Genomic DNA, 23,130 nt, shown 5'->3' with positions numbered 1-23,130 from the left:
CTACAATGTAAATACAGCACAACAATAAAGCACATAATTAAAACAAATAACATAATATTTCAAAAAGAGGCTGCTGTAAGTACTGGTATATGTATTAGAAGCCTATAAAAATATGTAACAAACATTAACATATATATATATAATGATTTATTTAAAACAATCAACATCAGAATTTTGGCGAACTATTAAGATAAGAAAAGCAAATAACAGATCGTCTAAAAGCCAGGTAAGTCCACAAAGTAACAAAACAAAACCAAAGATTACACTTCTTATTTCCTCATATTTGAACTCATGGTATTTGACATCCAGGCTTAAATTCTCTGACACAGAAATCTTCATGACTTTTAACCATAAAATCTGTGTAAGCTTGTCGTGCCGTTTCCTCCATGTTTTTCCCTTCCACCACAGATGGGACATCCAGACATCTAGTGTGTATTGGCTGTTTATTGCATTTTATCTATCAGATATGTTTTGCTGATCTTGTCAGATGTGGTTGCATAATGAAATTTAGTGCTTTTGATCTGACCAGCCCTATGGATGTGCCACTTTGTGACTGTTGTCGGGTTACAGCTTCCAGTTTACATTGATAGTGCTGCAGTTTAGTTTTTAGTCTCAGGTGTGAGGTCCCTGGATGATGTGCTAAATAAAGCAGTCAAGGACTCCGGTAAGGATGGATGTTCCTCTTCGTCGTCAGAAGATGCAGTGTCTGTGTCACTAAATATTCTCCAGACTTGTCAGCAGTGCAGCATCTCTGGGTCCACAACTTGCAGCTCCAGAATGTCATCATCTGTCAGCACTGATAAAAGAATGACAAAGAAAATGCATCAGAGTACAGAGCAGTATTTCAAAGCTAGCAGCACCAATGCATATTAAATATCATGAAAATAGAACAGAGGAAAACAAAAAGAGTAAACCGAGGACAAGGCTAATCATTTATACCTTTTCATCTTTGTCTCGGTCTCTGAATTAGTTTAGTGTGTGCACAAATACAGAAAGAACACAATCAGGACTCTGCTAGTCCAGTGACGTCTCCCCTGTAAAGAAGGCACACGCGTACGCGTGTTTATTAGCAACTAGCTAATAACTAGCTAACAGCTATAAATTGTGGATCTACACTTTGCAAACAACTGTTGAAAACAAGAGTTTCTATTGAAATAAAATTATAGACACACAGCCTTACCTGATATAAAATGGGCACCGCAGACCCGTGCAGTCCAATCCACCCGTTTGACAGCCTGAAGCCACAGACGCCTTCGGTGGCTCTGAAAAAGTTGATTACCTCTTGGTATACGGTAGAATTTAAGCCCATCCTGTGAATACCGGTTTGAACAACCGTAAACGCAACAACCTGACATTTTGATTCTGGTGATGGTACTTATTTAGCGTTAGATTCAGTGTTATGATGGAAGACTGCCTGGGTTCACCATCCGAAGCAGTACTTCCGTTGCCACGATGCGCGCAGCTTCTTTGTTTACTAACACTGAATGCGTATATATATATATATATATATATATATATATATATATATATATATATATATAGATGTGTGTGTGTGTGTGTGTGTGTGTGTGTTTAATTCAATCATTTTAATAATCTGTATTCTTTTTAGTTTATCAGAAACTGGGTGGAGTTTGCATGTTCTCTCCGTGCATGCGTGGGTTTTCTCTGGGTACTCCGGTTTCCTCCCACAGACCAAAAACATGCATGTTAGACTGATTGGTAACTCTAAATTGTCCCTAGGTGTGAGTGAGAGAGTGAATGGTTGTTTGTCTCGTTTGTCTCTGTGTGGCCCTGTGATGGACTTGTGAGCCGTCCAGGGTGTACCCCGCCCCTCGCACAGTGATTGCTGGACATGGGCACCAGCGACCCCCGTGACCCAAAATGGAATAAGCGGGTAAAGAAAATGGATGGATGGATGGGCTTCAGTTCAGACAGCCGCCTCAGTTGAAAGAAGCATGATTTAACAATCATGTTTACATGATTGTTAAGTTTCAGGGAAGGGTCCATTATCACGCCCAGATTAGTGACTCTTTGTTTCTCTGACAGGGTTAGAGCGGAGAGGTCGATGCAGTGGTTTGTGATCGTGTTGTTGGGAGGGAACAACATGACTTCAGACTTCTTTTCATTGAAACTTAAGAAGTTTAAAGCCATCCAGACCCTGATGTCAGTATAAGATGTAACACACATGGTTAGATTAAGTGAATCGTTGTTGTATGCTTTCAGATATTTAATTGGAATTTTTACTTAAACCATACAAAAAGTGTAGTGTGATTTATTTGGTCATTAATTTTATGTTGACAAAAACACGGAATCTCACATCACACCTACTTTTTAAGTCATTAAATTAAAATTTCTGAATGTTATCTTGGAATTTACATCTTCCACTGATTAACATTTGGAGCCAACCCAAATCAAGATGACCATCACTGTTAACTAAGCTTAGCAAACACTATATTGACTAGAAATCCTTTAGTTATACAGACATAGTGCTCAGATTTGATGTAGTTGTATCTGAGATTGATTCCCAACCTATCACGTCAACAGCAAAGTCCATGCTCAATAATCCAGGTATAATCCAACATTTTTCAGTCAGGTCATCTGGACAGTTTCTTTTTTTGTGCTGAAATGTTTCACCTTCGATCCAGAAGGCTTCATCAGTCAAGGAAACACACAACAAAGCTGATTTTTTTCCCCCCAACAGTTTACTCCAAAGTGGAACAAACGTTTCAGCACAAAAAATGAAACTGTCCAGATGACCTGCCTGAAAAATGTTGTATCACCTCAACACTTACTCATAATACAAAATATTAGCATAAAACTTTAGCATTAAATGCACAATTTTTATTTTCATATTTTTACCAAAACAACTATAATGATGGCTCAATGAGACTAACCTGTATAAATAAAGGTTGAATTAATATAACTTCATTTTTCAGCAGAAAATGGTTAGTCTGAAACTCTGTCAGTGGGAAATTATGCATTCCTTCAAAGATTGCTAGAACTTTAATTAGATTTACTCTAAGGTACTTAGATACTCGATACTTAGGTACTAGATATACTCTACTTTTCGATATGTTTAAAAAGTGGTTTTAAAATAGTTTAATTTGATTTAAGTTTTTTTTTTTTTTTTGCTTTCCCAATGTTCTTTTGAGCAAATATATTCGAATTAACCAAAATCTAAAGGCAGTTGGGTCTGAACTATGATGCATAATGTCATTGTCACAGTTTAAGGACAAAAGCTCAAACACCTACTGCGACCAGAGGAATATTTTAACATACTGTCCGTATCCGCCTTCCTACTTCCTACGTATGACGTCTGAACAACAGTTCTTGTTTCTGAGCTCTGATTGGTCAGATGGAATCTACAACCTCTCTTATTGGCTGAAAAATTGCCGCTTCTAGGCTTTTATTTTGAACATAAATATGATCAACTTCTCAGTCTTCCGCAGAGAGCAGATGAAGATCGGTTGGAGCTGTTTCGCTTCGCAAACAGATATGTGGTTTTAATAACTTAACGAGGCCGAATGAAAGTTTACTCCACGCGGGCCCACTGAGCCACCTACAACCGGTGCTTCGGGGCAGTTTTAGAAATGTTTTCTTAAATTTTCTCTCTCTGGCTGGTTAGCTTCCGGGTTAGCGTAGAGTCTTGTCTGCGCTGCTCTTCTGGCATGATCGTACGATCCGCAGCTCAAGTTAAATTTATCAAGGAGTTACACCGATTGGATAGCAGCAAAGATGGAGACCTGTTTTAGCAACACTAGCCCGCTAAAAACCGCCTTTAATGCCAGGCCCGATGGGATCCCCGGGCTTTCCTCGCTTGTTCTACCGGATGTGAGCACAAAGACTTCGCACTGCAGGACTCTGTTCTCCCCTGGTCCGGCGGCGGTGCTGTCTCCGGTGACCAATTTGGCTCTGGACATGAACAATTTAATTGGACTCGGAAGGTACTGTTGTTATTTGTCCTATATTTTTCATTTGAAAATGTTGCACAAGATGAATAGTTGTGGACAGCGACCCTTACTGGGCATTGTGAATATGACAACGTTTGTCTTGAATCCCGCAGCCAGTGTGACACCCCGAAAAGAAGGAAAAATGCAGCCCTTGACAAGATCCCCTCGTTTGCCTCTGATGTGTCATCTGATGCCGGTTTGTTTGCTCTTATTGATGCTTACTGCCAGAGAGCCACATGTTAGCCACTTACTTTATAAGTACAAGACGTTTTCATTCAACCTTTAAAACAGGTAGTCTTGAGTCACGAGGACTCCTTTTCAAGAGAGATCTGTTTTAGACAGATAAACAATTAAAATCAAAGTAGTTATAAAAACGGTCAAATCAAGATGTCGTATAAAGCAACGTGAAACTCATCTTTGTCTTGTTTCTAACCTTTCTATTTGAAAACAGAACTGTTTTTCTTTGTTGATATTTCTGTAAATGTGTTTGAGTTTTCAGTGTTATTTCTTTGTGTTTGAACCATCGCACATTGTTTCACATATGTAAAGTACATTTTGACGACAAGTCAATATTTGTAGGCAGTGGCACATTTCGTTCCTTTATTTATTTATTTTTACAGATTTTAGTTTAAAAAGTTCAAACTAATCAGTCTCACACTTAGAGAATGCAGGTGTTTTGTTTCTCTTCTTTGCCCTGTTTCTTGCATGAAAGTGATCTTCACGTCTCTTCCTTCAGGCCTTGGTTTGGATCTCCCCAGCCCTGTTGATGGGGAACTGGAAGACGCGTAAGATTGAATTAAATTTTTTTACGTTCCTGCTGACTATTCTTATCAGTTTGCTCTTTTCACCCCTCTAAAGTCCCACCCCTGAAACTTATGCTTGGGTTCATCTTGGCTAAACTCCATTTCTTTTATTTCTTCCACTGACTGATAAGTGTCTGAGTCATATTTTCTTTGATCAAACTGGCAGAAAAGCAACATGAAGACAGTTGTGTGTTGGTTCTTTTTACATAAAGCATGGTAAACATGATGTAAACACAGTGGAACGTGTCACATGCCTAGCTCTGAGCAAGCTGTTCACTGAACACAGCCCCCAATGAAACTGGTTTGCAGCAGTTGTGCTCAACATTATCTTAAGCCAAAGCGACCATCTTATCACAAGCAGAACTGGTTTGTTCCACTTTGGAGTAAGCTGTTGGGGGAAGAATCAGTTTAGTTGTTTCCTTGACTCATGAAGCCTTCTGGACCCAAGGTGAAACGTTTCAGCACAAAAAACCCAAACTGTCCAGATGACCTGACCGAGAAATGTTGGATTGTGTACCTGGATTATTGAGCATGGACTTTGTTGTCATCTTACGCAGTTTGTCAGCATGTTTTTGCTGCCTGGTCTTGGGTGGCCTTTCAGTAGTGGGGGGAGTGCAGGCATCTGCTGCCGTCCAGTATCTGTTCGTTCACGTCTAAGACGTTACTCGCCTTCCTCACAGCTGTTGCTAAGAGGTTTTCAGTTTGGGGGAGGATATGTTCTGCACTTGGGCTGAATGATACTCATCCACTTTGGGGGTTGGCACACTTTTCCTAAGCAGTGTTGTTTCTGTAAAGGGGGGGGCAGGCATTTTATGTTTGCACTATAGAAATGAGGGCACCACCATAGAACAACCCCCCCCCCCCCAAGAGCTCCTGCAGAATGGGCCTCGGCAGCTGTGCCTCCAGCAGGCATTTGGTAGCTGATCTCAGCCTCTTCTCTCCTGCCCCCCCCCACCCCCCCCCCCGCTCTGGACGCTCAGCTCTCAGCTGTGCTGGTTTAGCATACAGGTGGACATGACTCTGATGAAAAGGACCACCACATAATTTCCTTAAGTCTGACTATTGTTTCTGGAACATTAGACATTTATTTGTAGTTTAAGTTTGGGGTGTTTCTACCAGCAGATGTCCTGATGCATGCTCAATAATCCAGGTAGTTAAAATCTAAAAAAGTTAAGTCTGCTCCTCTGGACATTCAAAAAACAAAACAAATATCTAGAAAGGTTTTTGTCTTTCATCTGAAAGACTCAGACTGAAGAAGTCTTTTGGATGAAAGTCAAAATGTTTCTACTTTTTTTTTTTTTGTTTGTTTCGTTTTGTTTTTTGAAAGTCCAGAGGAGCAGACTTAACTTTTTTTAGATACCAGCAGATAATTTGACTTATTAGAACCGTATATTCTGATGGGGAATCATCATCATCATATGTTTTAACAGTTCCTGATCTCTGGCTTGTTCCAGGTTTGAAAAGGCCATTCAGCAGTCAAGCAAAGTTATTAATGAGTGAGTTGCTTTCCAATCTGTAACTTAAACAACTAACTGTAACTTAAATGGTGTTGTAACATGGTTACCATGATGGTTATTTTAATTTGTATTGTTTATTTTCTATCAATGATAGGAAGATGCCAATTCGAAGAATCAACTCACTGCCAGTAAGTTCTTTGTAATTGTTGCAGCCCTTCATGTTTTTTTGCTATTTGTGTCATTATTAACATTCAGAGCAGCAAACGCTGAGAATGTGGCTTGTTTTTCTTCTCACTTTGTGGTTGTCTCTTTAAGTAAAATGTGGCTCTGGATTAGGGCTGGACGATATGGCCAAAACTTTTCTCACGATATATTTCTTAATTTCGGTCGATAATGATATAATTCAATATAGATATAAAAAGAAATGGTAAAAATGATATAAACTTAAGAAATACGCTAAACACTAATAGTGCAAAACAATATGCTGAACAACAGCAGCACGAACATGAGTCTGTGTGGGAGAAGTGTGAGATCAGCATCATGGATAATCAGCAGCACCTATCACCAGTCATAGTGGCATTACATGTCCAACATCTTCAGGGTAGAGTAACAACAAACACACATTGTTGAGGGGTGATGATACATGACAGCCTCTTCTGGCAAGAAATACAAGCTGGTCTACGTTATCTGTCTTCAAAGATGCCCTTTTGCAAGTGACCGTGTTGTCACCTGTACTGAAAATCCTCTCAGATGAGGAACTTGTGGCCTGAATGCACAAGTAATGGTTTGCCAGTTGGCTTACTGTGGGGAAGTTCTTTTGATAGAGCTTCCACCAGTCCAGAGGATTTGAGTCATCATCGGCACCTGGAGACAAAAGGTAGTTGCTGAGCTCCCTCTCAACTACCTGCTTTGCACTCAAGCCTCCTGTGTCGGAAGTGGTGGGCCTCTTTGAAAAAAAGCTAGACAGAGACTTCTTTGTTTTCTTGGCTGGAGGACCTGCTGCAGAAGCATCTCCAATGTCTTCTCTAACCACAACAGCTCTCTCTCCCTTCAACATCTCCAACACAGCCCTCTCCTTGATGTACTCTTTCTCCTCCTGCTGAGTGTACTGAAGCTTGAATCTTGGGTCAACGAGGCATGCCACGTCAAGTAGATCATCCATGGCTGGATCCTTGTACTTTTCGTTGAGGTATCCCATCACTCTCGTCTTTATGCTTCTTGTGAGCTCTGTGTCATCCTCTGCTTCCTTCAAGATGGAAGTGTTGAAGAGATGCATCACTGGTTTTAATAATGACACACTGACGCAGGACTCACCGGACAAGGCATCAGTGAATTCCAGGAGTGGGCTTAGAGCTGCATCTACAGACTCTAAAATATCCACATCTTTCCACGTAGGAACCATTGACCTGGTCTTCTTGTCCTTTGAGAGGACCTCTGTGATGGCCCTTTTCTGCTCCAGGACCCGCTTCACCATTTGTTGACGGGAGCCCCATCTTGGTGGTGTTTCAGTGATGAGCTTGTGCTTTGGCAAGTGAAACTCCTGAGCAGCTGCAAGGTCCCTTTTCTTTTTCCAAGAGGAGGAGAAGGCAGCCACCACCTTTTTACAGACCCCAACTGCTCTGTCCACTCGCTTGTCTTGGTTAACTTTCACTGTAAACACAGAGGGGAAAAAAATTGCAATATAATATAAAACATTTGTATTTATATTTCAATAAAAATTTGTTCATTATTCTTAGAGAAAAATCGCAATTCTCCTGATTTAAGTATATTTGATTACATCTGATTTTAAATAGAATAGGAACAGCCTTTATTGTAACCACAATGGGGAAATTCAGGTATCTGGTATAAAGGTTCACGCACACACAAAAAAAATCATCAAATTTAGCAAATTTTCTGCTCCCTTATTTATAAGGCTGAGCTGAATACAGCTTCTCAGACTGGATGAAACGTTTCTACTTTTTGTTGTTGGTTTTTGAACCCGTATAGAGGACCAGACAAGAAATGACACTTTACTACAGTGTAATGTAGTGAGTGTACAGCTTAAAATACAAAAATAAATACAATTCCTGTAGGTTAAGCCTATTTTGTGTGAAGCATGTTGTATTTGTTAAATAAATGATTTTAGTAATAAAACTTCATACTACAAAACTACATAACACTCAAGTGTATTTTAACTGGATAACTTAACAATGGCAGAGTTCAGTCGGTGTCTGAAGCGTTGAATTTTTAAAAAAAATTTAATTTAGCCTTTATTTATCCAGGTAGTCTCAATGAGCCACAAGAACTCATTTTCAAGAGAGACCCGTTTAGGGATCAAATGGGGGTTAAGGGCCTTGCTCAGGGGCCCAGGGTGGGGCGAATGAGGGTGGGGGAAGGTGTGGGTGCTTCACCTACCCCACCCACATTTTTGATGTTGTCTGTACCGGGGCTTGAACCGGCGATCTTCCGATCACAGGCCCACCTTCTCTAACCTCTGCGCCACCACTCCCCCTATTGTAGTCTTGTCCATGTGTTCAACTCGGCTGCTTTGATGATGTTGGTCCCACTATCTGTGGTGATGCAGACCTGGCGGTCGTCGCCGAGTCCCCAGGAGGCGAGCGCATCTGTAAGTCCGGCTGCAATGGTTTTGTCCGTGTGATCCTCAGGAAAATAGACCGTCTGGAAGCATAAGCTGACAAGCTTCCAATGTTGGTCAATAAAGTGAACTGTCAGGCTCAAGTATGGTTCCAAGGTTCTGCTTGACCACAGGTCAGCTGTAGTCGAAAGTTTCGACACCGACTTTAGTTGCTCTTCCATCCTTCCTCTAACTTCACCATAAAGTGCAGGTATGGCTGTGCGTGAAAAATATTTCCAGCCAGGGAGCTGGTATCTGTGGTCGATGATTGGCATCATTTGTTTGAAACCCACATTTTCCACTGTAGTAAACGGCATCAAGGTCTCTCTTGAAAATGAGTTCTCATGGCTCAATGAGACTACTTGTATAAATAAAGGGTAAATAAAATCATGTCTTTCGCCAAGAAATTTGTAACGGCCTTTTATGACGTTTGGAGTTTTTGTCATGTGGCATGAATACAGCAATCTGCGTTTGCTGAATGGGCTTCTCTTGATGCAGCTGGGGCCGGGGATGTTGTTTCAGGGACAGGGACACGTTGGCTCAGACTTTTCTTGTGTTTCATCTTCTGACTCAGATTATTCTATAGAGTGCAAACTCTTCAGATGGTGAAACAAGTTAGTTGTGTTCCCACCACTAGTTGGAACGAGACTCTGGCATATTTTGCAGCGCACTGAAACCTGCTGTTTATCGGATCTCTGAAAGCCGAACCACTTCCACACCGCCGAATTACTCTTTCCTCTCTTATCAATTATGTCGTCGTCTTTCTCTTCCCTTGTGAATGCTTCTTCAGTCCCATTCTAACGGGCACTCATTTTGAATCCAAAACTTTCTGCGTGATGTAGATTAGCCTAGCCTGCTACTCGCGCTCTGCGTAACTTCTACGGCACCACGCACTTACGTAGTTGTCGCGGCTTTTTCTGTTCGGGTTGAAACGTCAACCCGAACAGAAAAAGGAATGCGTCTGTGAAACGCTGTAATCCTAGCGTAATGTACATCGAAAATGTGCTTAAAACTCACATCATCGTTATTGAATAGAAGTATATCGCAAGATATATTTATATCGAATTATTGTCCAGCCCTACTCTGGATCTATTTTTGGTTTGGGACATTCTTTCATTTACTAAAATCCACATCATTTACCTGTTGTCAAATCAAGCTAGTTTTTTGGACCGTTCCCAGTGTTTCTCATCGACTTGTAGGTTCTCTGTTAAATGCAAAAAGCTTTGTTTCTAAACTTTGTAATATTTAAGACCTGAAGATTAATCTAGTCATACAGAAAAGTATTTTTTTTCTTCTCTCCCCTTAAAGCTCACAGAACTTCACTAACTGGTTCATTCTTGTCTCCTCTCAACATTAGCTCCAGCTCCTGGGCTTCAGTCCGTGTCTGAAAGGACAAGAATCGGACTCTAAACGTTATGGAATATTCGGTCATCAACCATCTCAACTAAATTCCTCATCCATCTCTCAAGATGACAACAAAGAGAACATGCCAGAGGTCAGTGACAGTTTTTGGTAGAACGCGTTGTGAAAATGTATGACAAGAATCTATAGCAGAGTATTTATTGTCAGTGCTGAGATCTTAACCTGTTAATATTCAAGATTCTTGCCATGGTGAAGGCATCGTATCTTTTGAAATAAATTAAGTTCCTTTGTTTTCGAATCACTCACGTTTAGTAGTAGATAAGTTTGTCTGTACTGTAAGATTAAAATAAAAGAAACAAAAAAAAACCTTTATATCTGGAACAAAGATGAATGCCAGCAGGGATATTGTAAATGGCACAGGTTTTCTTGATTTTAAGAGTTCAGAGTTGCTTCTTAACATTAAAATAGTTTTCCCTTTTTTGTTTTTGTCAGGGAAGTTTTGAATTCAAAAAACCATCCAAGCCCGTGTCACGGAGTCGTGTGCGATCCTTCAGTAGTGAACGCGATGGCTTTGCTCTCCGACCCAGCTCAGCGCCCGCTCTCATGGTATGAACCTGAGAAACATCTGTCCCTGTTTGCTCTGGAGGTTGTGACATGGTTTTAGAAGGAGACTGACTTTAAGCGCCTTTTTTTTCTTTATTTTTGTTCAGTTGTCCTCGCTTCCTGCAGTCCAGCAGCTCGACTTGTTTGATTCAAGCCCCGGGTCTCTGAGACGCTCGTCCCTCGCCTCCTCTCTAAACGACTATGAGGATGATGGCTTTTTAGAGATACTTGAGGACAACATGGAGGTCAGTTGGTACTGCACTAATGATTATGGATTCATACACTTAGATCTTTCTGTTTTACTGTGGTGTAATGCCCTTGTAAAAAATAAAAAAAAAAATATATATATATATATATAGATATGTGTGTATGTGTGTTAGTTTATTTATTTTTTGTTTCTAGCAGGACGACTCAGGGATGCCATCAGGGATGGCAAACTTGCTCACTGCGCCGCTGATGTCTGACAGCATGGGGGATGACTCTGTAAGTTTCCATAACAGTTTCAGTCAGAGTTTAATTGCTAGTTGTCTTTAGAGTCAAGAAAATGAAATCTATTCTACATATTTTCTTTGTTTTCCCTCAATCTTTAGCCTGTAATCCGCTGTCGGCCACGCAGCCTGTTTCGTTCCCCCTCTATGCCCAGTCCAGTGTCCCGTCCCTCTGCAAAGCGCCCTGACTGCCCAGCCGATGAAAACACGCCTGTTCGAGTAAAGAGACGACGGAGCCTGGCAGGAACCCAAGTCACCACCCTGGAACAAAACACTGAATCTCCAAGAATGGTGAATTTAGTGCTTGGATGAACGTTAACAACACAGCAATAAGCTCAGTTGCCACAGCCTAATGCTGGACATGACATGTGACATCCGAACCATCTCTTTACACCAAAAAATTATCAGAAAATTCTGCATTGGTTAAACTTAACTCCTTCAGTTGGATTTCAGGTGATGTAAAAAAAAAAAATCATTCAAGGTCACAAATTGGTGGCAAAAATATAATCTCAGAAGAAGGTAGACATTTTTAAAATGGCTCATTGCTTCTCCAGCTTTCTTCAGAAGTCTTTCTTCTTTCCTTCCAGAGCTGTTTCCTGCTCCAAAGGTCCAAGTCTTTCTGTCAAGCAGAGATAGAAAAGTTGCTTGATGGGCAGAGTGGCTCTAATGAATTAATAGGAGATTTCACTAAGGTAAGAAAGACTTCAACTACTAATGCCCCTTTTCCATTAGTACCTTTAGTACCAGTACAGCACGGTTGGACTCGGCACGGTATAGACCCTTTTCCACAGTTCCTCCTTGGCCCCGCTTTACCCTGCTCAGGCTGGTTCCGTGTTCTTTTCCACACGGCCTTCTTTGTGGAACCGGCCTGTTCTTTCAGTACCTACTTCTCTGTGGTTCCATTGAGGCCAAACAGGACTTTAAAATGTGATGTCAGCACACTGTCTGTTACTGATTGGTCAGGGGGCGGAGTCATTAGTCGGAGGGCAGAGTTTCAGAAACTTCCACCGCAACCCGATCCGCCATTTTCTTTTTAACCTGCCATTAGAAACAACTCAAATCTGGAGGAGTGTATTTTGGAGTATTCTGAAGGTATAAACGAACAATAATGTCACAACTGTGGTCAAATGCTGAAGTTCAGGCGTTTTTGTGTTTGCTGGCCCATGGAAAAAGTTCAGAGCGAGCTAGATGGAGCGACACCTAACGAGAAGGTTTGTAAATGGGTGTTGGTGTGTTGATAATGATCCTCCCACTAAAGGGGCACTAATGGGCACTGTGGAAACGAAAAATGAAGCGATCCGATCTGTACCGGTCCAATAAGGGCCGAGCAGGACCTATGCAAATGAGTCATACGAGTTGTTTCCATTATACTTTTAGTAATGGTTCTAGTGGGTGGGGATCATGGTACTGAAGGCAGACGTAATCAGGTCTCTCTTGTAAATGAGTCCTCGAGGCTCAATGGGATTTACTTGTCTAAATAAAGGTTGAATGAAAGACGTGAAGTCCACAAAGAGCATACGGACGTAGGAGTCCTTCTGCTCCAGGTGGGTGAGAGCAGTGTGGACCACAGAGGTTTAGTGCCAGTTGGGCACGCTTGGAAGCCCAGAGAAAAAGGGACCGGTTCTATGAACTGTTATTAGTGGAAAAGCCTTGGAACCGTGCCAAGTCGATTTGAACCGTGCTGTACTGTTACTAATGGAAAACAGCCATAAGTGTGGTTTTAACTTGAGTAAAATATATTTTCCAGTCCAATAACATATTTTTATTCCTTTTTAGCCTTTTGTGTTTCCCACAGTGCCGGGAGATCATCAAGACCTCAAATACATTACGTCAAAAATGGTGAGTAAACATTATGGCTGTGCATGTTCAGTATTTTTACTAAAGTTATCTTCACATGATTATTTTTTAAATATTCAGCATAGTCAAACCGCAACAGCAGAATAACATTAGGATGTGATTCTTATGGTGTTTAGATGGAGGCAGCCCTGACCGGCCAGTTTGATCATCTAATTGAGCGGATCATCCTCATCGACTGCCGCTATCCCTACGAGTTTGAAGGTGGACACATCAAAGTAAGTCCCACCTGGAAATGTGTACTCATTAATCTTACTGATAATACCGACATTTTAATGCACTCATTACTGGTTGTTGGAACATTTCCTCTTGGTGATTGTCTTAACTTCATATTTAGAGTGAGTATTTCTAGCACTCTTAAATGTTTTAATCACAACAGAGGTTATGCAGTAAGCATTTTGATTACTTGTCTCAGGGAGCTCTAAACCTGCACCAGGAAGACCAGGTGGAGAATTTTCTCTTGAGAGCCCCTACTGTCCCATCCTGCCCAGACAAGCGTGTTGTCGTCATCTTCCACTGTGAGTTCTCATCGGAACGTGGCCCTAAAATGTGCCGCTTCATCAGGGCCCAAGACCGCGCCATGAATGACTACCCATACCTCCACTATCCTGAGCTCTACATCCTCAAGGGTGGATACAAAAACTTCTTCCCTCATTTTCAGGTTCGTTTGGTTACAGCTTTTCTTTTTCTGTCATTACTGTTTCTCTTCCCAATATGTAAGCAGTCAGGATTACTTATATTACACTTACATGCAATGTTTAATTTGTAAACTAAATGATGCTGAAACTCGAATGGGGGTGTCTGGGGGTTCTCCCCCAGAAAATTTAGAATAACGTAGATGGCATTTCCTGCATTCTGGTGTATTGGTGTATTTTAACGGCTGGTTAAACATGTATGTTTACCTACATAAGTTTCTCTCCCTGTGTGAATAGAGCACGCTCTGCTTCTCTCAAGCATCTTACCCCCTCTGCCCCGCGTCAAGTACCGTCACCACTGCCTTCATGTGCTCCTATAATGAGAAGACTTTTGTTTTAAATTAAAGTAAATTAGACTGTCTTTTCGACATTTTGATTGCTAATATTTTGATAAATTTGTGCTGTTGTTTTGAAACGTGAAATACGTCACGTGATTTACCCATAAAACATTTCTCGTATTATTAATAAATCAAAATTTTATTATTGACCCACTTAAACTGTAAAACGGATTTTCAATTTAGTTGTGCGGTTTAATTATATTTTTGTTTTTTTAATTAAATTGCCCGTGATTACTTTTAGCGGCAGAGATTTTTTTAAGGGTAAAAGCAGAAAAGCTTACTTGAAGGGGCACCTCTTATGTGATATTAGGGAGTTTGTGAGTGGCTGTTATGTTTAAAATTAGTGTTTATGTAATTATTTTCAGTTTACATATCTAGTATGGGTTTTATCCTTTCAAGGCAGTCACATTTTGTTCATAATTTTATTATTAGTAAGCCAGAGAGTTACTGGATCCAAGAAAACTGTTACTGGAATGCACCCTGTCAAAATAAGAGTTCCTGGGTCCTGTTCCAGCGGGATCCAGCTCAGATTAAGCCCTGGTTAATTGCAATGAACCTTATGTATGTAGAAGGGTCCAAAAGGCTTGGTCATCTGGAGCAGTCACCTGTTCTGTAATCCTTTCTGCTGTCGCATGAAAACTTGTCTTTTCAACAACAAAAAACTTTATTAATCCCAGAGGGAAATTATATGTTGTGGTAACTCATCATCCTGGTTTCATTAAAGAGTTGTTCTAGATGCTGATGGCTGTGGGCAGGAAGGATCTCTTGTAGTGTCTGTCCTACAACGGATCTGAAGAATCCTCTGACTGAAGACACTTTGTTGTTGTATGACAGTCTGATGAAGAGGATGCTGAGGGTTGTCTATAATGTTCTTCATTTGATGAAGAATCCTTCTTTGTACAATCATCTCCAGAGGTTCTAGAGGAGTCCCCAGAACTGAGCCAGCCTTCTTTATGAGCTTGTTGATCTTTTTTAAGTCACTTGCTCTGGTGCTGCTCCCCCAGCAGATGATGCAGAAGAGACAGCGCTCTCTACAACAGACTTATAGAAGATATGCAGCATCTTGCTGCAAACGTTGAAGGACTTCAGCTTCCTCAAGAAGTACTGTCTGCTCTGTCCCTTCTTGTAGATGCTTCACTGTTGCATTTCCAGTCCAGTCTATTGTCCAGGTGAACTCCAAGGTATTTATACTTCTCCACCACCTCCACTTCTTCTCCCATGATGGAAATAGGGTTGGACCTGTTCCTGATTCTCCTGAAATCTACAATCCTCTCCTTTGTTTTGTTCACATTCAAGATGAGATGATTTTTTCCACACCATGCCACAAAGCGGTCCACCAGTTCCCTGTACTCAGCTTCTTGTCCATCTCTGATCCACCCGACCACTGCAGAGTCATCTGAATATTTCTGCAGATGACTGGAGTCTGTTTTGTACTGGAAATCTGAGGTGTACAGAGTGAAAAGGAATGGTGAGAGTACAGTCCCCTGTGGTGCTCCTGAGCTACTGACCACCTGGTTAGACACACAACCCTTCAGTCTCACAAACTGTGGTCTGTCCATCAGGTAGTCTTTGATCCAGGTGATTGTTGAGGCCTCCACCTGAGTCTTCTGAAGTTTCTGACAAAGCAAATCAGGCTGGATTGTGTTAAATGCACTGGAGAAATCAAAGAACATGACTCTCACAGTGCTGTCTGCCTTTTCTACATGACAGTGAGTTTGCTGAAGCAGGTGTATGATGGCATCTTCAACTCCCTCCCAAGTCCACGCTGATAAGCAAACTGCAGTGGGTCCTGATATGTGCTTGTTTGCCTAGTCAGGTGGGTCAGCAGGAGTCTCTCTAGGACCTTCATGATGTGGGATGTCAGGGCAACAGGTCTATAGTCATTGAGGACTGATGTGTGAGTTTTCTTTGGCACTGGAACAAGGCAGGAGGTTTTCCACAACACTGGAACCTTCTCCTGGGTCAGGCTAAGGTTGAAGAGATGCTGCAGAACCCCACAGAGCTGCTCTGCACAGACCTTCAGGACTCTGGGACTGACACCATCTGGACCTGCAGCCTTATTCTGGTTCAGTCTCTCCAGCTGCTTCCTCACCTGACTTCTGGAGACGCAGAGGGGGGAGGCAAAGGAGGTATCAGCATCTTCTGATTTGGTTGAAGACCAGTAAGTAGAAGAAGGGTCCATGACTGAGGTGGTAGATACAATATTTGAGGTGTGACAGGACAGCCTTGGGTTAAAGGAGGGTGGTATATCTGTTTGGGTGTGGGCAAGAGAGGAGGATGCTGAGCTTGTTCCTGAACTGAACCTATTGAAGAATGTGTTCAGTTCATTGTAGAAATGTGCGATATGGCATAAAATTCATATCACGATAAGTATTGTGAAGGGTGACGATAACGATATATATCGCAATATGTTTTTAGTATAAAACTTGCTTTAAAATAAAGCGTAGGGTGTCCCTTTGCCATCATATATTTTGAATTAAGAAAATTCCACTACTAGGTCCAGAGAGTTTTTAAATAATAAACAAATCAAGTATTAGGCTTCTTTCCTAAAGTGCAAAACGGTGCAACAGATCTCAAATGTAGTTTTAGCCATATGTTTTAAGCAAAAAAAATATGTTGTTGACTCTTAACAGTTTCCAGTATTCTCACTTAAGAAATAAACAGCAACAGAGCAACATTTTACACTGAAACACTTCACCCTCCAAACCTCTAGTGGGCGTTTCCTTTCGCTTTAATGGAGAGCTGACAAAAAATGAGTCTGTGGCTTTGACCAGAGTGTCTCGCAGTAAAATCACACAACACAGCGTTCTTTTCACAGATCAGAGAGCAGGTTTCTCTAAAGTTGACCAACGTTTACTTCAACTTTCGATTGGGGGGGGGGGGGAGAGACTTTAGACGGAACACAACGTTTTGTGCATGCGTCAGAATACGGCAACACTACGGCAAGCCGGGCGTAGTTAGCTTGTAGCTTCGCTACTTAGCCCTCGAAGAAAAGACTTTAACGCCACTTGCGCATAGTTGTCAACTAAAAAAAAGTAACGATTAAATCTGACAACTCTGTTACATCAGACACCGCATTACTGCGGTTAGCCGGTAGAAGACAGATCTCTATCGTAGGCTAAATTTCTACCGTGTACCGTATATATCGCACATTCTATTCTGATCCTCCTTCTGCTTGAAGCCTGTGATCTGTTTCATCCCTGACCACACCTCTCTGATATTGTTCTGTTGGAGCTTGCTCTCCAGCTTCTTCTTGTACACCTCCTTGCTGTTTCTTATCTTGACTTTTAGTTGCTTCTGTGTGCTCCTCAATAATTCCCTGTCTCCCTCCCTGAAGGCTCTTTTTTCTGGTTTAGCAGTTCCTTCAGTTCAGTGGTGATCCAAGGTTTGTTATTGGGGAAGCATCTCACTGTTCTGGTGGGGATGGTGTTGTTTACACAGAAGTTTATATAGTCGGTCACACACTCAGTCATGGCATTGATGTCCTCTCCATGTGGCTGGCACAGTGCATCCCAGTCTGTAGCATCAAAACAACCCCGCAGGGCTTCTTCAGCTTCCGTTGACCATTTTCTCACTGTTCTCTTTATTGCAGGTTGCCTCTGAACAAGGGGTTTATATTTTTAGCAGAGAAACACAAGATTGTGATCTGATTTGCCAAGAGGGGGTCTTGCTTTAGCGATGTATGAATCCTTGACATTTGCATAAAACAAGTCCTGCATTTGTTTTCTCTGGTAGAGCAGCTGACAAACTGTTGGAATGTCAGAAGTGTAGTAGAGAGTGAGACATGATTAAAATCCCCAGATTTGCAACAAACGCACTAGGGTTTTGTGTCTGTAGCTTGGCAACCTTGGAGCTGATGACATCACATGTAGTCTCTGTAACAGCATTGGGTGGAATGTAAACGGTTGATAAAATAACACTGGTGAACTCTCTCTCGTATGGTCAGAAAGCCTGGCAAGGAAACGCTGGAGTCGGGGATATGATCCTGCAGCCATGTCTCAGTGAAACGCATAACACTGCATTCTCGATACTCTGGATGGGTCCTTGTTAGGGCTTGAAGTTCATCCAACTTGTTTCCCAGCGATCTCACATTGCCCATCATGATCGATGGAAGAGATGGTTTAAACTTCATTCTTCTCTCTTTGTCCCTCTTCTTTGCTCCTGCTCTGCATCCACGATGCCTCCTTTTCAACTCATTTGGGATTTGGGGCTGTAGTTGAGATATTATTTGAGCTTTGGAGATGTTAATCAGCTGCTCCCGGTTGTAAAAAAAAAAACAACCTTGTTATGGTTACGCATCATAACAAATGTCCAAAAGCAAATATATTTCTTTAAAAATCCCTCCAGCTGCACAGCATCTGACACCAGAGGAATAATCATCCAAAAAAAGTGATTTATATCCAGAAAAAGAGGAATTAAAGTTTTCAAAAGTAATATCTCAGAATGAAAGTAAGAGCTGCTCCAACATGCAGCCACCTTGAGCGGCGCTATTCTAGAACTACTACTACTACTTTCTACTTTCCTCTAAAGTATCCTGATGTGCCCTCAATAATCCAGGTAGAAAAATCTAAAAAAGTTAAATCTGGTCCTCTGGACATTCAAAAAACAAATCTAACAAAAAAAAATAAAAATTCTAGAAACGTTTTCGTCTTTCATCCGAAAGACTTCCTCAGTCTGAGGTGCTGTATTCAGCTCAGTCTTATAAATGGCACCTTCTCGACCATCAGCCTAACAATGGATCATTAGCACCTGATGGCTCTTTACTATTCACAGAGGGCTGAGTGATACTAGCAATAACAGCATTGTAAGAGGGGGACAGTTGAACACGGAGGCTCCACCCCTGTTTAATAATGGACAATTTCTTATGCTGTTATTGCTAGTATCACTCAGCCCCCTGTGAATAGCAAACAGCCATCAGGTGCTAATGATCCATCGTTAGGCTGATGGTCAAGAAGGTGCCATTTATAAGACTGAGCTGAATATAGCACCTCATACTGAGGAAGTCTTTCGGATGAAAGACGAAATGTTTCTACCTTTTTTTGTTTTAGTTTTTTTGAAGGTCCAGAGGACCAGACTTAACTTTTTTAGATTTCCTCTAAAGTGTTTTGCTCCAATTGCAATCATTGCAAGTAACTACTTAACTGCCCTCATTGATTATTTTAAAATACAGTAGAACCTGTAATTATGAAGTGAATTTGTTCAAACAGGTGATTAGAATGTAACCTTCTCAAAATTCTTGTTGATTTCGCCACCTACATTGACTTTTTTTTCTCTCCCCACTTTGGAGTCAGTAGCTGCGCAGGCACGTGGTAGTAGCTCAAATACTACATTTTAATTTGTCATAGTACAGACTTTAATCTGCACAACAGTTTTTGATAGTGTTGATTGTAGGTCAAGTAAACGCATACAGTACACCTCAGTTTCCAAATGTTCTCCATCAGAGACCTCACAGTCCAAGACTTTTCCATCTTCTCGTGTGAACTTTATATATTTATCCACAGTTGATGTGATCAGTGAAATGTTGCCAAAAGCAGAATGACAGAAAGATCTTTCAGTTCTCAGGCTCCTCTCTTGTGGAACCAACTTCCAGTTTCTGTCCGTGAGGCTGACACATTGTCCAGTTTTAAGACTGGGATTAAGACTTTTCTTCTTGATAAATCCTATAGTTAGGGTCGGCTTGTTATGCTGCTATAGACTTAGACTACTAGAGGACAAATTGACCTCATTTCCTAAAATGAATTGTTAAAATTGAATAGTTTTCATTTGATACTATTTCTATCTTAACATGTGATTCTTGACCTGTCAATGTTTATCTGTCATTGTTTCCTATTCAAGGTCAAAGTTCTTTATTGTCATTTGCATCATGTGGTACATGAGGTGGAACAAAATGTTTAGTCAAGGTCCCAGAAAACCCCCAAATCCTCTCGAACCAGCCGGTCGAAGCAGATGGTCCTCTTGTCCTGATCCTGGTTCTGCTAAAGGTTTCTTCCTCATGAGGGAGTTTTTCTTTCCACTGTCGCCTTCATGCTTGTTCAAGATGAGAGTTCAGTGATGGAGTTCAACTCAAAGCTGCTCCTCACATAAATAATGTTAACATATTTTATACATACCAGGTATATATGAATGTTTCTGTTCAGTGCCCTGACATGACTTCTGTTGTGACTTGGCACTATTTAAATAAACTGAATTGAAATGTTGGACCTGTTACTTTAATTTAAACCCAGGAGTCATCAACATACCTGAACCAATGACCCGGGCGGGCAGGGTTTCATAATTTTTGCTTAAAGTGAAGAAGAAGAAGAAGAAGAAGCAGCAAATGATGGTATATAAAACAGTGCGTCTTGTTTTTCTGCTCACCGGCAGGTTTTGAATCATGACTGCACAGTGATCTTGTCTTGTTCATAAAGTCTGCATGCTGTCAGCATACAGGCTTTATTTCTGTTTCAAGTTCAAGTCGACTTTTATTGTCGTTTCCATCACATGCGGTACATGAGGTGGAGCCAAGTTATGCACAGGGTCCCAGTTACACCCAAAAATAGACGAATATAAAGTATATATAAAAAAATAATAATAAGGATCTAAGATATACGCTAAACATTAATAATGTAAACCAATATGGCGTAACAGCAGCCGGAACATGAGTCTGTGGTGAGCAGATGGGTATGAATGAATACAGCAGCATGGATAATCAGCAGCATGAGATAATCAGCAGCATGGATAATCAGCAGCATGAGATAATCAGCAGCATGGATAATCAGAAGCATGAGATAATCAGCAGCATGGATAATCAGCAGCATGAGATAATCAGCAGCATGGATAATCAGAAGCATGAGATAATCAGCAGCACAGATAAGTCACAAATCACCAGTTAAAGTGGCATTAGTGATTTTTTTTTCACAGTGATTCTCCTGGTTAGAGATTCATGAGTCTAACAGCTTCAGGGTAGAAGCTGTTCCTCAGTCTAGTGGTTCTACACTTAATGCTCCTCAACCTCCTTCCTGAGAGGAGTGGGGCAAAAAGTGTGTGTGTTGGGTGAGTGTGGTCCTTCATGATGCAGGTGACCCTCTTCCTGCATGTGGAGGTGTGGGGGTCTGTGATGGTGGAGAGTTGTAACGAGCAACAGCAAAATCACAAATGATTAGTTTCAGTCGCTTCTGGTTCAGTGAGTTGGGGTTGGTAGGCAGGTGAGGATAAAATAATCTTTTGAAGAGCAGTGCCGTTTAAATCTGACTCGTAAGATGGGAGGGAGGCTTTAGTTCCAGGAACTGTTGCCCTGGGTCCCAGTGCAGGACTGGGAGGACTCACTGGCACTTTAAAATGTAGTGGCAGTGAGTCAGGACATGGGTACTGTACAGGGTTGTGCTGCATGAGGCAACAGTTTTCTTTGGGTGATGTTGTGCACAGAAGCTTTGCATTTTTCCCGCATGTTGTTTTGTGCACCCCTCCATGTAAGCACCTCCACTTTCCTTCCTTTGATGAACTCTCCCAGCTGTTTCTGCTGCCCCACTTCTTTTGTGCTTAGCTTGTGGTTGTGCTCAAGCACCAACTCGTCGGTGTCAATGGAAGTGTTTATCCAAATCAACCGCAGCATTTCATCACGTGGTCTGTGTCTGCTAACCAGTCATTCCTTTTGCATGTCTTCTTTATTTCCCCTTTTTCCTTCAAAATTGTACAAATTGTTGAAGATACTCGGCTGAAGTCTTTCCAGGTTCATAACGTGCTCTGCCCTGATGTCAGTTTTTTTCACCTCAGTCGTCCTCTTTCTGGAGGCGGTCTGGTTTTTTAATGGCCATTTTAACAGGCACAAAACATTAGAAAAAACCCCATAAACAAGACACATCTGTTGGTGACATGATGCACATGTGGGCAAATCCAGGGTTTGGAAAACATTTTTGGAGCTGAAACACAATTTGTTTTGTATGGGGTGAAAAAAGTATTTGAATGCATTATTTATTTTTTATTGTACTTCTGAAAAGCCATGTGTCCAATCCCTGCTGAACCGTGTCCCCCACAGGATGGTCCCAGTACAAGTTGTATGTCCTGCCTCATACCATGATGGGACGCTGCTCTTATTAAACCAACCAGGACTGTGTTTCTATCCAGGTGTTGATTCACCTGTCCGTCTGTTCAATGAATCATTTGCTACCATGACTTACTGTTGAGGAAATGTTTGCACTGTCTGCAGACACTTCAGTGTACTTCTTAATGTTTTCACTGTTCTCACTGTGTCGTTCTCCTGTGCAGTCCCAGTGTGAGCCTCAGTCCTACCGACCCATGCTCCACGAAGACTTCAAGGAGGACCTGAGGAAGTTTCGCCAGAAAAGTCGCACTTGGGCTGGGGAGCGCAGCAAGAGAGACATGTACAGTCGCTTGAACAAGTGACCGTCCAAAGTGGCCGGCCGTGACCACATTCAGCACGACCTCCTCACGGAGCCCAAGGCCTCACCCACCAGCAGCAACGGGCCATTTTTTAAGGTCCCAAAGTTTTATCTGGAAGAAGGTTAGAAGAAATTTTAAAGAAAGGAAAGATGTGAACTGAGGATGCAGAGATGAGGACATTTTGTAAAAAAAAAAAAAATTCTTTTTTTTTTTTAAACCACTTGGACCTACAGTCTGTATTAGTTTTTATTTTTTTAAATATATTTTTAATGTGTTGGCATTAGTTGTACATTTTGTTTTAGATTGTGATAATATAACCAGACCAACCTGCAATGATTTGAAGTCTCTTTCTGTCTATTCTATTTTCTCATGTTTGATCCTATTGAAGCACTTAATTTCAATATCTTCATTCAGCTTGATGCTTTTTGGTGCTGTTTTCATTTATTTTTTGAGTTAACCATTCTGATCATGTGTTATCCTTCTATTACTTCATTAGTAAGTCCCACAAAGTAATTCAGATAATTGAAAAAGATGAATTAGACATTTTTTCTTTTCTCTTCTTACTGATCAGTTGCAATACTTACTCA

The 23,130-nt window shown here is 41.3% G+C and overlaps 1 protein-coding gene across 1 annotated transcript; it reads left to right on the top strand.

Moving 5' to 3' along the window:
* Positions 1-3,631: 3,631 nt before the first annotated feature.
* On the top strand, positions 3,632-22,705 carry cdc25b (cell division cycle 25B). The gene is made up of 15 exons (XM_037695435.1): positions 3,632-3,944; positions 4,064-4,146; positions 4,687-4,735; positions 6,208-6,249; positions 6,365-6,398; positions 10,182-10,319; positions 10,679-10,792; positions 10,897-11,034; positions 11,192-11,272; positions 11,380-11,568; positions 11,865-11,969; positions 13,054-13,116; positions 13,251-13,349; positions 13,547-13,792; positions 22,409-22,705. Exons 1-15 carry the CDS (start codon positions 3,736-3,738, stop codon positions 22,544-22,546), a joined length of 1,728 nt encoding a protein of 575 aa, XP_037551363.1. The 5' UTR covers positions 3,632-3,735; the 3' UTR covers positions 22,547-22,705.
* Positions 22,706-23,130: the final 425 nt, after the last annotated feature.

Source organism: Nematolebias whitei, chromosome 21 (genome assembly GCF_014905685.2).
Source record: "Nematolebias whitei isolate Nwh7 chromosome 21, NemWhi1, whole genome shotgun sequence".
NCBI classification, from domain to species: Eukaryota; Metazoa; Chordata; class Actinopteri; order Cyprinodontiformes; family Rivulidae; genus Nematolebias; species Nematolebias whitei.
This window is presented reverse-complemented; position numbering and strand designations above follow the sequence as displayed.